This window comes from Tympanuchus pallidicinctus, unplaced genomic scaffold (assembly GCF_026119805.1).
Source record: "Tympanuchus pallidicinctus isolate F22 unplaced genomic scaffold, pur_lepc_1.0 scaffold6, whole genome shotgun sequence".
In the NCBI taxonomy this organism is placed as follows: Eukaryota; Metazoa; Chordata; class Aves; order Galliformes; family Phasianidae; genus Tympanuchus; species Tympanuchus pallidicinctus.
In genome coordinates, this window is record NW_026294780.1 from 26,968,711 (window position 1) to 26,982,316 (window position 13,606).

At 40.5% G+C, this 13,606-nt stretch overlaps 1 protein-coding gene across 2 annotated transcripts; it reads right to left on the reverse strand.

The window, feature by feature from the left end:
- Positions 1-11,758: 11,758 nt before the first annotated feature.
- On the reverse strand, positions 11,759-13,377 carry LOC128071573 (endogenous retrovirus group K member 5 Gag polyprotein-like). Of its 2 annotated transcripts, none has more exons than XM_052664438.1 (2): positions 13,130-13,377; positions 11,759-13,010 (listed from the first exon to the last, which is right to left on the reverse strand). In XM_052664438.1, the coding sequence occupies exon 2, from the start codon at positions 12,838-12,840 to the stop codon at positions 11,791-11,793; it is 1,050 nt and encodes a 349-aa protein (XP_052520398.1). In that variant the 5' UTR covers positions 12,841-13,010; positions 13,130-13,377; the 3' UTR covers positions 11,759-11,790. The 2 variants fall into 2 exon arrangements, with proteins under 2 accessions (XP_052520398.1, XP_052520400.1); XM_052664440.1 differs by having other exon boundaries at positions 13,085-13,377.
- Positions 13,378-13,606: the final 229 nt, after the last annotated feature.

Sequence of the window (13,606 nt, forward strand, 5' to 3'; positions counted from 1 at the left end):
TTTTTTTTTTTTTTTAATACATGCTAATATTTTCACTTTAATATTGTTTTTTATTTATAATGAAGATGATGTTACTCACATGTAAAATTCAATTATGTAAATATTAAGCAGAGGGGAAGGCCAGTGTGGATGAACACAGAGCTTTTTTCAGGCTCCAGGAGAAAAAGAGAACTTTCATCCCATGGAAGAAGGGACGGGCAACTTGGAGAGAGTACAGAGAAGTCGTCAGAATGTGCAGGGAGAAAATTAGAAAGGCAAAAGCCCAGTTGAACTCAACTTAGCTGTTGGGGTAAAAGCGAAAAAAAAAAGTCTTCTTTACAAATATATTAACAGTGAGAGGAGGGCTGAGGAGATTCTCCATCTTTTACTGGATGAGGCTGGGAATGTGACCACTGAGGATAAGGAAAAAGCTGAGGTTCTCAATGCCTTCTTTGTGTCTCTCTTTAAAAGTCAAACCAGTTATCCACACAGTACTCTATCCCCTGACCTGGAAGTCTTGGATGGGAAGCAGAATAAATCTCCCATCATTTGGGTGGAAAATGTTACAGACCTACTCTTCCACCTGAACTGCAACAAATCCATGGTGCCAGATCAGATCCACTCAAGGGCGCTGAGGGGGCTGGTGAAGGTGATAGCCAAGTTGCTTTCCATCATCTATCAGAATTATGTTCAACCAGAGAAGTCCCAGAGGACCTCACTGGACCCTTATCTACAAGAAGGATCATAAAGAGGATCTATAGGTCTGCCAGGCTGACCTCAGTGCCAGGAGATTTTATGGAACGGATCATTTTGAGGGAGATCACACGGCATGTGTGGGACAACTAGGGGATCAGGCCTAGCAAGCGTAGGTTCATGAAAGGCAGGTCTTGCTTGACCAACCTGATCTCCTTCTATGATCTAGTGACCCACCTGGTGAATGAGGGAAAGGCTACTAATGTGGTCTACCTTGACTTCAGGAGAGCCTTTGACTCTGTCTCCCAAAATACTTTCCTTGATAAGCTGGCTGCCCTTAGCTTGGAAAGCTACACTCTTTGCTCAGTAAGAAGCTGGCTGGAGGACTGGGTCCAGAGAGTGGTAGTAAATGGATTCACATCCAGCTGGTGGATGTTATTGGTTGAAAGGCCACAGAAAGAGGGTGGTGATTAATGGTTCTATGTCCAGGTGGAGGCCGATAACAAGTGGTGTCCCCCAGGGTCTATCTTGGGACCAGTGTTCTTTAACATCTTTATCAATGACATTGATGACGGAATCAAGTGCACCCTCAGCAAGTTTGCTGATGACACCAAGCTGAGTGATGTGATTGACATGGTTGAAGGAAGGGATGCCATTTAGAGGGACCTCAACAGTCTTGAATGGTGGGCCCAGGGTGAACCTAATGAGGTTCAACACAGCAAAGTGCAAGGTTTTGCACTTGAGCGAGAGGAATCTCAGGCACATATACAGACTAGGAGGAGCAGGTCTTGAGAGTAGCCCTGCAGAGAAGAACCTGGGGGTCCTGATGTAGCTTAACATGAGTCAGAAGTGTGCTTTTGCAGCTTGGAAAGCAAATGGTATCCTGGGTCCATCAGAAGACGGGTGGCCAGCAGGGACAGGGAGGTGGTTGTCCCCCTCTACTCAGCTCTCGTGAGGCCTCATCTGGAGTACCGTGTCCTTGCATCTTGGAGTCCCCAGTACAAGAAAGACAGACAGCTGCTGGAGAGGATCCAGAGGAGGGTGAAAAAGATTATCAGAGAGCTGGAACACCTCCCCTACAAAGACAGGCTGAGGGAGCTGGGCTTGTTTAGCTTGGAGAAAAGAAAGCTGCGGGGTGACCTCATTGCAGCCTTTCACTACCAAAAAGGAGCCTATAAACAGGAGGGGAATCAACTCTTAACATGGGTAGATAACAGCAAGACAAGGAGAAATGGTTTTAAGTTGAAGGAGGGAAGATTTAGTTTGAATGTCAGAGGTAAGTTCTTTACTATGAGAGTAGTGAAGTGCTGGAACAGTCCGCCCAGAGAGGTTGTGGATGCCCTGTCTCTGGAGGTGTTCAAAGCCAGGTTGGATGGGGCCCTGGGCAGCCTGGTCTAGTATTAAATGTGAGGTGGTGGTCCTGCATGTAGGGGGGGGGTTGGAAGTTTCTGATCCTTGAGATCCCTTCCAACCTGGGCCATTCTGTGCGATTCTGTGTGATTCTGTGTATGATGATGGCAAGCAGTCATGAGCGGTGTTCCCCAAGTGTCAGTGTTGGGTTGTGTCCTATTCAATATCCTTATGGATGACCTGGATTAAGGCACTGAGTATACCTTCAGTAAATTCTCAGATGACAACAAGTTGGCAAGAAGTGTCAATCTGCCTGGTGGTAGGAAGGTCCTTCAGAGGGATCTGGACAGACTGAATCACTGGGCTGATGCCAGTGGGATGAAGTTCAATAGGATCATGTGCCAGGTGCAGCACAGTGGAAGACTTGGTGGAAGAAATGGATTGTATCAGAAATAGTGTTGCCAGTAGAAGCAGAGAAGTGATCATCCCTCTCTACTCAGCACTGGTGAGGCCACAGCTCTAATACTGCGTCCAGTTTTGGGCTCCTCAGTACAAAAAAGACATTGAGGCACAAGAGAGTGTTCAGAGAAGAGAAACAAAGCTGAGGGATCTGGAGCACAGGTCTTCTGAGGAGCAGCTGGGGAGCTGAGGTTGTTCAGTGTGGAGAAAAGGAAGCTCAGGGGAGAGCTTATCTCTTTCAACAGCTACCTGAAGGGAGGTTGTTGTGAGGTGGGAGTTAGCTGTTCTCCATGTAGCTAGCAATAGGATTAGAGGGAATGGCTTCAGGTTGCACCAGGGGAGATTCAGGATTGAAGTTAGGAAAAAATTCTCTGATAGAGTGGTCAGGTGGTGGAACAAGCTGCTCAGGGAGGTGGTGGAGTTACCATTCCTGGAAGTATTCAAGAAAAGTTTAGATGTTGTACTGAGGGACATGGTTTAGTGAGAAATATTGGTCATATGTGGACAATTGGATTGGATGATCTTAGAGGTCTTTCCCAACCTTGGTGATTCCAAGCTATTAAATATGTAGCAATACAAAAATAACAGCTTAAGGGCAAGAAGTTAGGTCTAGTATTTCAGTAAAGTACAGTTTAATTTTGAAGCAACTGAAGTGAAAGAACTATGTATCAAAGATATAAAGGTTAGAATTGCACTTTAAGAGTATTATAGAGTTTGACATTGAATGTACAGGAACATAGTTCTATATCTCTGATTCATCTTTCTCTACTGTGTCAAGAAGAGATTAAAAACACTAGACAGTTTGACACTGCCAAGCTCAATTTACAAACGAAACCAAGAAAAGAATAGGCTAGCACATAAAAACTTGCATTTGTACATGTGCATGGAGACACACAGTTACAGTTAACAGAGAGATTCTTAAATCACCAAATCAGCAAGTCAGCACAGCCCAGATTGTATCAAAAGAACATTTGCTCAGTAGTTTCTGTGTCTTTGGATAGGGCCTGCCAAGAACAACTTTGGTGCTGACACCTGTTTCTCCATAGACAATACTATGGTTTGTCACACACAGTTCTTGTTTTCAAAGCCAGGTCAGCCACAGCTCAATGCACTGTTATTCAAATGATGATCAAGATAAGTTTGTGATGATTTTCTGACCCATCACTGTATTGATTAGTAATGCAAAGGAAGTATCTCCACATACCAAATCCTCTGTGCTACATACATGCCTCCAGATGCTGTATTTCAATTCTCCAATTCTCCAGTAAGAAAGAGTAGTGTATTTGTTACACTAAGTAGTAGTAGATCAGATGTGTTTTGTTCAGAACATTGTTTATGCATACTTTCTGTAAAATCTATGAGAAGTGTACACAATACACAGAATAAGTACTATGGAATAACCTATATCCAAAGTTTTACATTCTCTTACCAATCCCAGTTAGTGAGGGTATTTGCAAATTGTACAGTGGAAATATACTATGGCTTATAACAAATCTTGGACCAAGTTTGAGAAACTGTTAATTGGCATGGCAGTTATACAGATGATCAGTTCCAGTGATGGTTTCAATATAAACATTCTCTACCACTTTAAACTGATGAGCACAGAGATAGATTCTGCTTATGTACATACATGAAGAATAAGAAATATATGGAAGAGACAGGGATCAGCTAGAATGAGATGTGGCAGCCAACATAAGTGGTCTCTGGACATTTTTACTAAAGACACTCCATGTGGTAGATACATTCAAACAGTTCCTCAAAGACTTGATTAAAATGAAGAACAAAGAGCTCAGTAGCTGATCAAGTCTGGATGCTCCATAGAATGTTCAGTCTGTCATCATGAATTTACAGATGTAGATATGAATTTAAATCAGTTTTAAGCTATGTAATCTCATAGTATATGAAAGTAATACTAAACAGTTGCCTAACATTTTCTAAAGGACTTTGTTGTTGTTGAGTGTGAAGCAGAGCTGAGCTTATCTATTTCCAGCAGACTGAGTCAGGCTTGTGAAGAGAAGAAAGAAAATTCCTTGCTCTTATAAAGACTGTACTCTGTGTATTGATTCCAGTGCTACTGCTGTAGACTAGAGCTTTCCTTTCCACCAGATATTGAAGAAATTACTTAGATACCATACAGTGCTTGGATTATTTTTTCTAGCTGAGAATACTCTAAATGTCAATTTACAACTATATTCTACAGAGATTAAAAGGAGACTGAGAATGCTCATCTGCACTAAGGATGTACTGTTCATCAGTTAAAAGTCTATGTTATACAAGTTACATGCTATGATTATACCGTGAATACAGAGACATCACTCTTGAATGAAAAGTGGAAGAGAATCTGTGTGCTAAAGGCCATGGCTAAACACTTTTTGTTGTTGTTGTTGTTGTTTTTGGGGTTTTATTTGAGGGAAAAAAAGAAGTCCATAGCAACAACAGAGAAGAAGCTTTATTAGAAATTCCAAGGTTTTTACTGTCTAAGTTTCTTTTGAAATTTGTTATGATATATGAGATGCTATTTATTTTTTCTGTGTTGCATTTAATTTAACAGGAAACAATATAATAGACTTTGCTGCAAAGTTATCTTGAAGATCCATAAAAAAACTAAAAACAGAAATCTGATTTATCCTTCAACAAGGAGTTAAACTAAAATACATGGTGAAAAAAATAAAACAACAACACTATAGTTTGGTATAATATTGTCTCAGCATCTTTCTTTTCTCCTCAGTCCCTTGCACCTGTTTCTCCTGCGTATTCGTAAATCTGCTGCTCTAGCAAGGAGTTGTTTATCCTTTGAAAATCTGTTGAGATCACTTGTTTAGCAAGTTAATGAAGTTAGAAAGAAGTATTTTTAAAGCATTTTGATTCATCTGATACTATAGCTCAGGTTGGTTTTCATGTAGATACAAAGAGTAGGATAAAAATGCATGTTGTTTTTTTTTTTCCTCCCCCTACCCCCTAGTAATACTTATTTGGGGACTGGCTGTAGTTGAAGACTTTTTTGAGAAATGTTCAGTCTACAAGGAATCAATAGGGTCATGGAGAAACCCTTGAGACATAAAGCTTCCTAGGGAATTGAAGGGAGAGCAGAGTGATTCTGTAATCTGAGCAGTACAGCGGCTAAAAGACAACAGACTGCTTGATCAGCCTTTCATGCTGGGACAAGCTGCAGGAGCAGGTGTTTCAGGGTCTCAGAACTGCAAAAGCCAGATTTCTTAAAACCTCGCTTGCTGAATCTGCTTTTCTCTATCATAAGATTAATTACTTCAAATAAATCAAGAAGAGCACAATGTATGCTACACCATAAAATATACTGCAGTTTATTTGAAAGTTAATAATACAGATTAAAAAAAAAAAAAAAAAAAAAAAAAAAAAAAAAACCTAAACAGAATTTTCATTATTATAATTTAATGATATATTTCCATTGTCAGTAAAATTAGGAAGCAGAAGCTATCTTTGCTACCTTGCAAATCAGAGTGAAAGCCCTGCTTTCTGACTCTCACCTCATGAGGTACAGTACAAAGTATAGATCAATGCAGAGCGAGGTCCAAAGTGCATATATCCCAGTTCTCTCATGAGTTTTTACAAGACCCTTTACCTTCATCTGTCCTTTTTACTGTAAAAACTTGGTATATGCAATTCAGTTGTGTATTGTTATCAAAATTTCTGTATTTGTCCTCTTCTTTATATATATATACTTAACTTTATTTTTAATTATAAAGCAGTTAAGGGCTAGTAGTGAAATCTAAGTAGGGATTCTGTTCGAGATTGATCTCTCTACAGTCCAGTGGCTACATATAGGTCATATGGATTTGGGGAATAAACCATGTTGTAGTCTGTTCACAGATGCACAATACAGTAAAAAGTCTATGGACTAATTATGGTGATAAGTACTAGATGCATGTTTCTACTATACTGCAGTGCACTGTGATGTCCAAGATATCTGTATGGTGCTGGCAGGTATGACGCAAGATGGAGGAAGGACTTGCATTCTTTTGGAGTGGCAAATGGATGCAAAGCGGCATCTGAGAACATCTCAAACAGCAATAGATGCCAGTGTTTACACAGTTAACTCAAGACCTCACTGATTATAGTGGCAAAAAGAGAAATGACTTTCTTGCACAAGTATCAATACGTGAAAACCCTACCTTCCAGTTTCTGGATATAAAGCTTGTTCAGTTATGTGATAAAACATCATCTGCATAACTGCAAAACAGTTCAGAGGGAGAACTGCAGAAGGAAAGCTCAAACAGTAGCATTCCTGACTGCTCCTATGCTCACCATAAGGAGAATAATCAGCCTTTACAAGCTCCACAGGGTCATAGGAACTAAGGGGCACAATGGCATATAAACCCAAATTAAAAACAAGTGAAAGAGACATTACCGAAGGAGACATTACCAAAAGAGAAACCAGGGAAATGAATGTGTTTAGGTGATTTGGGGAGGAATAATATGGAATAAGAAACAGGTAAGGGGATAAAAAATACTGGCTGTGGGTAAATAATTTTCTGCTCGTTATATTTGTCTGTCCATGCTCTGTGCCTAATCAGCCCAGTCTGTTCTATCTTCTTACTCAGTTCCTAACTCTTTCCCTGGACGAGGCACTCCCTATTTAGTGCACGCGTTCTTGTATGTGTGAGCACAAGCCAATGAAATGTGCATTGGAGGGTCTGTATGTCTGTGCTGCCAGCAGCTGAAATGAGTATGGGTCTGTGTGCCAGCCATTGTGCTGGAACTGTGAGCTGGAGGGCCCATATGCCTGGGTTCCAGCAACTGGAGAGACAAAGTGAGTGAAGATGAGTGCTAGCCGCTGATAAGGGATCAGTGGCCTATGTGTCTGTTGTGCCAGCATCAGAATGATGTGTGGGGATGTGATTGTTAGTGATTGTATGAATGAGGAAAGGTCAATGCAAATTAGCTTGTAGTGTGTCTGGAAGCTCAGGACTATGGGTGGTTGTGGACAGGGGAGTCCCCAGAGAGTCAGAGTTCTTTCTGGCTGTATGAGTGTGTGAGCAGTTAACAGTCTTTACCAGCAACTTCAGTGGAGCTATAGCCTCAAGGGGCTTATATGTTCAATTGCCAACACCTAGGAAGACGTGGATCCAAGCTGCTGTTGCACAACAATTTTTCCCTTTCATAAATCTGCTCTCCCTGGGGCACACCCAAGCATTGCCCATGGCTGAGCTCTGGCCAGTGGTGGCTCCCTTTTGCAGCTTTTGGGTTATTCTTACCTAGGCCAGCCCTGCAACTCTGCTCTGCTACCAAAACGTTTCCACGCAATCCCAATACAATATATAAAAGTATAAATATGTATTCCTAGTGATGGACCTTCCTCTAGCTCAGCCAGAGAGGGAAACAGGATGGGTATGTTAGTATTGTTTATGTCTATGTTGAATGCTCCATACAGCTGCCTGTGATCTTTATAGCTGGTTATATGTATATGCGTACATATGTGGCATATGTATGTTGTCTACTTGCCTATGTTTATTGAGTCTGTATCTTCAGTTTTACTTCTTTTGTACCTCGAAATCTGAGATGCAGTAGCTTCTCTTAGGCTGTCAAATCCCATGAGATAATATTTCTTCCTCTAATATTCAGCATTTAACAAAGTTAATTCCTACCCTTACCATATTTCACAGTTTCTGGTGCCTAATTTACAGTTGTTACCACAACCACTGTCAGCATTATGAACATACTAATTTTTTAAAGTAGATGCTTTGCAAAATATAAACAGGTCTTTTAAAATCATTTTAATTGCTGTTTCTCAACACAAAACTGAATTGAAACTTTTTCCAATATAATTTGTGTTTGATTCACATTATTTTACTGATTATTTTCTCACTACTAAATTTTCATTCTCTCAGTAGTTTCCTTTGGACGAGTGTAAGAAGTAAATTGAACTGGACAGTCTTTACTTTCTTCTGCATACTAAAAGGTGCCTATAAATCTTCTTTCATGGAAACTGAAGGCAGAAAACTGTACAAAAATACCACCTTCAGCTGAATCAAAAAAAAGAGCCTACAGAGTACTACAACAATTTTCTAAAGGAAGTAACAGGTGCTCAGTTTCAGTGACCTGAGTCATACATTTCAATGACCTGAGAACATATTAACAGCTGTTAGGTAGGCATCAGGACCTCTGTATAGAACAGATGCAATTTTCTTTCCATCAGGTGCTCTAAGTAGACTGCATCAACGAGCAGCCTCAATATGAAAGATGTAACAAAATAGATCACCAGATTTTGAATGAGTGTATGTGTTCTCATGGGCAACTTGTTGTGGGGAACTGAATGGGTGTAGAGTAAGAGCACTCCTGTCTCCCAGAAAAGTTTTGTGAAAATAGAGAAATGCACACTCATAAGAAAGGGTCATATGCTAGTAACCAACATGCCATGTGGGGAGTGTGTCTATGCATGTAACTAAATGTGAGGAGTGGCTTGGAATGTTCTGGGACTTGTTATAAGCAGGTATTTAGGAGTGTGTGGTAGTTTACAGAAATTTTGTAGGCTATACTGTGCTGTTGATACTAACTCTGAATACATAGTACACTGATTAGCAGCTGAACATCATTAAAAAATCAGTGAACTATTTCTGACGGAGACCAGCTCAAGACGCCTGGGACAGACGGGCTTAGGCTCTGGTGGCGCAAGAAGCAAAGTTTATTGTTGTTACAGGGTTTTTATATCTTTTAGCTACAGGAGTATACAATACTTAAATCAGATAACATTCATGCAGCTGACAGCAATACATCATTACTTAATTAGCTCTTTGTGGATTATGGTCAGTACAGTGATCAAAAGGTGTTCTCTCCACAGAACACGTTCTGCTCTTGGTCATGGAACGAAGAAGCTGTAGCTTATGCTTGCCAGTTTCACATGGCAGTCCTTCCCTTTCAGGAGGGGCCGCGTGTTCCCTGTTTGACCCTTTCAGGCCAGCCAGGTCTGTTTTGCTTAACAGTCTTCCTCATTCCACCCTTTTTTATTTTATTAGACCAGAGGTGGTGGTGGTTTATTTTTTGTGTTTTCCATCTCCAATTTTTTAAGATTTATACGCAAATTTTGGAATCTATTTGTTATCATTTTCATCAAGCACGGACAAGCAAGAATTCCTATGATTATTATTATTGCAATGACTGTCAGCCCATAAATTCCTTTTCTAAATGATTTGAAGGACGGAAATGCAGATTTTAGAGTGCTTATAAATGTAGTAGTTTGAGTTGCTACTGAAAGATCTAAATGGTGTGATTGTATCATATCGTGAATGTGCTGTCTCAATTCCCTAAGATCTAATGACGTGTTCGCATTATTCCATATGCCTTGAAGATGATCTTGTATTTTGTTCCAAGAGAATTTAGTATTATTGTATTCAACAGGCGTCACACAGATAGCTCGGTATTCTGCGTGACACAAGAGAGATTCACGAGTAGCTATAATTTGTAACTGTCTTCCCAGGATGTCTACTGTATCCTTTAAGGAATTGAGACGCAGTTCAATCTTTTCATCCCATGTAGCTTGATTTTGTAATGCTTTAGATACATTAATTGATAATTCATTAACATAAGCTGCTGTCTGAATACTAGTTGTTAAAGAAATAGAAGCTACTGTAGTTACTGCTATGGCAGCAATGAGCGCAGCTATTCCGGCTATTATTAATCCGACCATTCGCTTAGATCTCTCTATTAATTGCAAAGAAGTTTCTTGGAGAATTTCCATTCCCTTATCAGCATACCAATAATGTGTCAAATTTACAGGAAGATAGATGTAATCGGGTTGCTTTACTAACAAGAAGGAACTACTGCTACTATTAAGACAATTAGAGATTACACAATCGGTACAACTCACTATGCTATTCACAATATTTAGTGGTCCGCTTAAAAAGGCATAAGGTTCTGGAACACAAGCTCGCATATAAAATTCAGTTGTATAACTCTCTGCAGTCATTGCCCATTTATTATTTATTTGAATCCAAGTCAAGTTTAATCGTTTTGCTTTGATTTTTTCCATAGCTGCGACTGCTTTCCATAAATTAGAATAGAACGTATGATTGTTTTTTGTCCAAATTCCTGAGACCAAATTAATTGGTCGCCCTTGATTTCCTATCATATTCCAATATCAGATAGTGGAATTAATGCACACTGTTTCGTTAGCTCGACATGCTCTCCATAAAGGTGCAAATTCTGTTTTTGGAGTGATTGTGCTTTGACATAAAGGAAAATTTAAGGGAGGCATTCCAGAACCTCTTGTCCCATTAGCTAAATCTATATAGAGAAAATTCAGAGCCCAATGAATTCCTGTTGAAACATTGGTATCCCAATCATTTTGCACTACCACTTTCTCACACAGGGATTGTGTTTGATTCATCTGAAAACATATAGGCATACCATCAACTTTTCCAGAATAATTAAAACGTGCAGAGAACTCTATTATGTGTCCATCTGAATATTGCCCCATAAACATTGTTTGATTGTTGTAAACCGGAATGTCCACGGGTGCATCCCATGTTACTGGATGAATGATAGGAGGATTGGGTACAAATGCCCAATATGTTTCTGCTTTACAGCCATGATGTAGGATCCAAAAGGTACTAAGGATTAGGGCCACGAGTCGTATTCTCACTTGCATCTTTCTTTCCCACGTCTGGGTTAGTGTCAGTCTCTGCATCTTCCTCCGCAGTTTTCCATCTTTGTTTTTGGCATGTCGGACATATCTCTCCTGTATCCACCATGGTGAGGTTTCATCTGTAGGGAAGATACAAGCATATCCTCTGCCCCAAATTAGTACAGGATCAGGACTATAAATTTTACCGTCCATTGGATTTCTCCAATATTGTATTGGTTTATCTCTTGTTTTATTACTCCAATATCTATTCGCAGTCAATTTTCTGTTATCATCCAGTGTCAAAAAGTTTAAAACAAATAATGCATGTGATAACATAGAGGATGGAGTATCTTTATTTCCTCATGTCCCCCCTTTTATTTTCTTTAGTTGAGTTTTCAATAAATGATTAAATTTTTCTACTATGCCTTGGCCTTCTGGATTATATGGAATTCCAGTTTTATGGTAAATTTTAAAATGTCGACAAAAGGTTGCAAAACCGTTACTTACATAAGCTGGCCCGTTATCGGTTTTTAATGATTTCATTGTTCCCATAACGCTAAAACAATGCAAAAGATGGTTGCATACATGAGAGAGTTTTTCACCAGACAAGGCTGAGGGCTACCGCAAAGTGAGAGAAAGTGTCAATTGTTATATGGACATAAGAAGATTTTCTAAAAGAAGGTACATGTGTGATATCTATCTGCCATAAATCATTAGGCATTAATCCTCAGGGGTTCACTCCAAAATGAGGAACTGGTAATAAAGGGGCACAAGAAGAACCGTTCCGCATATTTGGAAGTCCAAAGCAAATATTCACCTTCACTTAACACAGCCTTTGCCAAGCTTTTCCAGTCAGAAGGGGGAAGAATATTAGCAGCTTTAAGCTCTTTCAGTTGTTTAAAAGGAATAGGCTCATAATCATTCAGAATGCCACCGTTTGCAAGTTGATGCTGTATGACAGGGAAAACTTGAGACGGAAAAAGTTGCCCAGAAAATTCATCAATTGTTTCCTCAGCTTTCCTAGCTTCTTTCAAAGCCAATTGCATAGGAGATTGTTGCATAAGCAAAGCATCTACTCCAGGCGGGGGAGGCATTCGCCCTGCTCGAAAGGCAGGCAAAACAGCAAGGGGATGTGATCGAGCCTGATCGACTATCTGTTGTGTCTGCACAGCAGCATTAGCAACCTGTAACGCTGGGAATACAGCCGCTAAGTCCTTATGGTGATATTCAGCAGCCTCTTTTTCTAATTCTCCCCAGTCATCAGGGGGTAAAATATCCTTTGTCATGTTAGTGCCAGGAGGTTTACAAGGCGGCAAGTCGTTTGCTAATTTACAAATCAAAGGTTGCTCATATTGGGGAGGGGAGGGTGGGGGTGCCGATGGCATAGACGAAGGGATATGATCAAGAGATTTTGATCGCGGCAAGGCAGGATATAACTTTTCTGTTGAGCGAGTGGTCCGCTGCCACTTCTCATCTCCTGTGTCTCCTCTGAGACATTCTTTTATTAGAGTCCAAAGTGTAAAGGTATCAATAGGTATCTTCTCAGGACCATGCACAGCATAATAGCCCTGGAGTCTTTCACCTACTTTGTTCCAAGTTTCAATATTAATAGTTCCATCCCTGGGAAACCAGGGGCATACTTCCTCTATAAAATCTAAAAAACGACTAATCTGACCCCGAGTCACTTTTACTCCTCGGGCAACTAATAATGATTTCAGCATTGCAGAAAAAATGCCTCGTTCAGTACTTGCAGCTTGTCCCATTTTATTTAATAATCTGTCCAATTCCCTAGTCCTTACCTCCCTATTTCAACTTACCAACCGCGGCTCGTGGGAGGAAGCGACGCCTTTGTCATTGGAGTCCGAGTATCCCGGGTTTCGGCACCAGATGACGGAGACCAGCTCAAGACGCCTGGGACAGACGGGCTTAGGCTCTGGTGGCGCAAGAAGCAAAGTTTATTGTTGTTACAGGGTTTTTATATCTTTTAGCTACAGGAGTATACAATACTTAAATCAGATAACATTCATGCAGCTGACAGCAATACATCATTACTTAATTAGCTCTTTGTGGATTATGGTCAGTACAGTGATCAAAAGGTGTTCTCTCCACAGAACACGTTCTGCTCTTGGTCATGGAACGAAGAAGCTGTAGCTTATGCTTGCCAGTTTCACATGGCAGTCCTTCCCTTTCAGGAGGGGCTGCATGTTTCACGTGGCAGTCCTTCCCTTTCAGGAGGGGCCGCGTGTTCCCTGTTTGACCCTTTCAGGCCAGCCAGGTCTGTTTTGCTTAACAGTCTTCCTCATATTTCAGTGCCTGATTTGACTTAAACCATGTGCAACGGTTTGTCCCTGTGACACATTCTGGCAAGCTTGCAGTGGATCAGCAAGACTCTTGGCCTAGTCAGAGCAATGTGTCTCAATTTGACAGCAGCTATTAAGAGGAGTTCACAGTGGCAAATTTTTCATGAAGGAAGAATTCCAGATGATCCCAAAGCAATGTCAGTAGACTGCAAACACTAAATCATTGCAA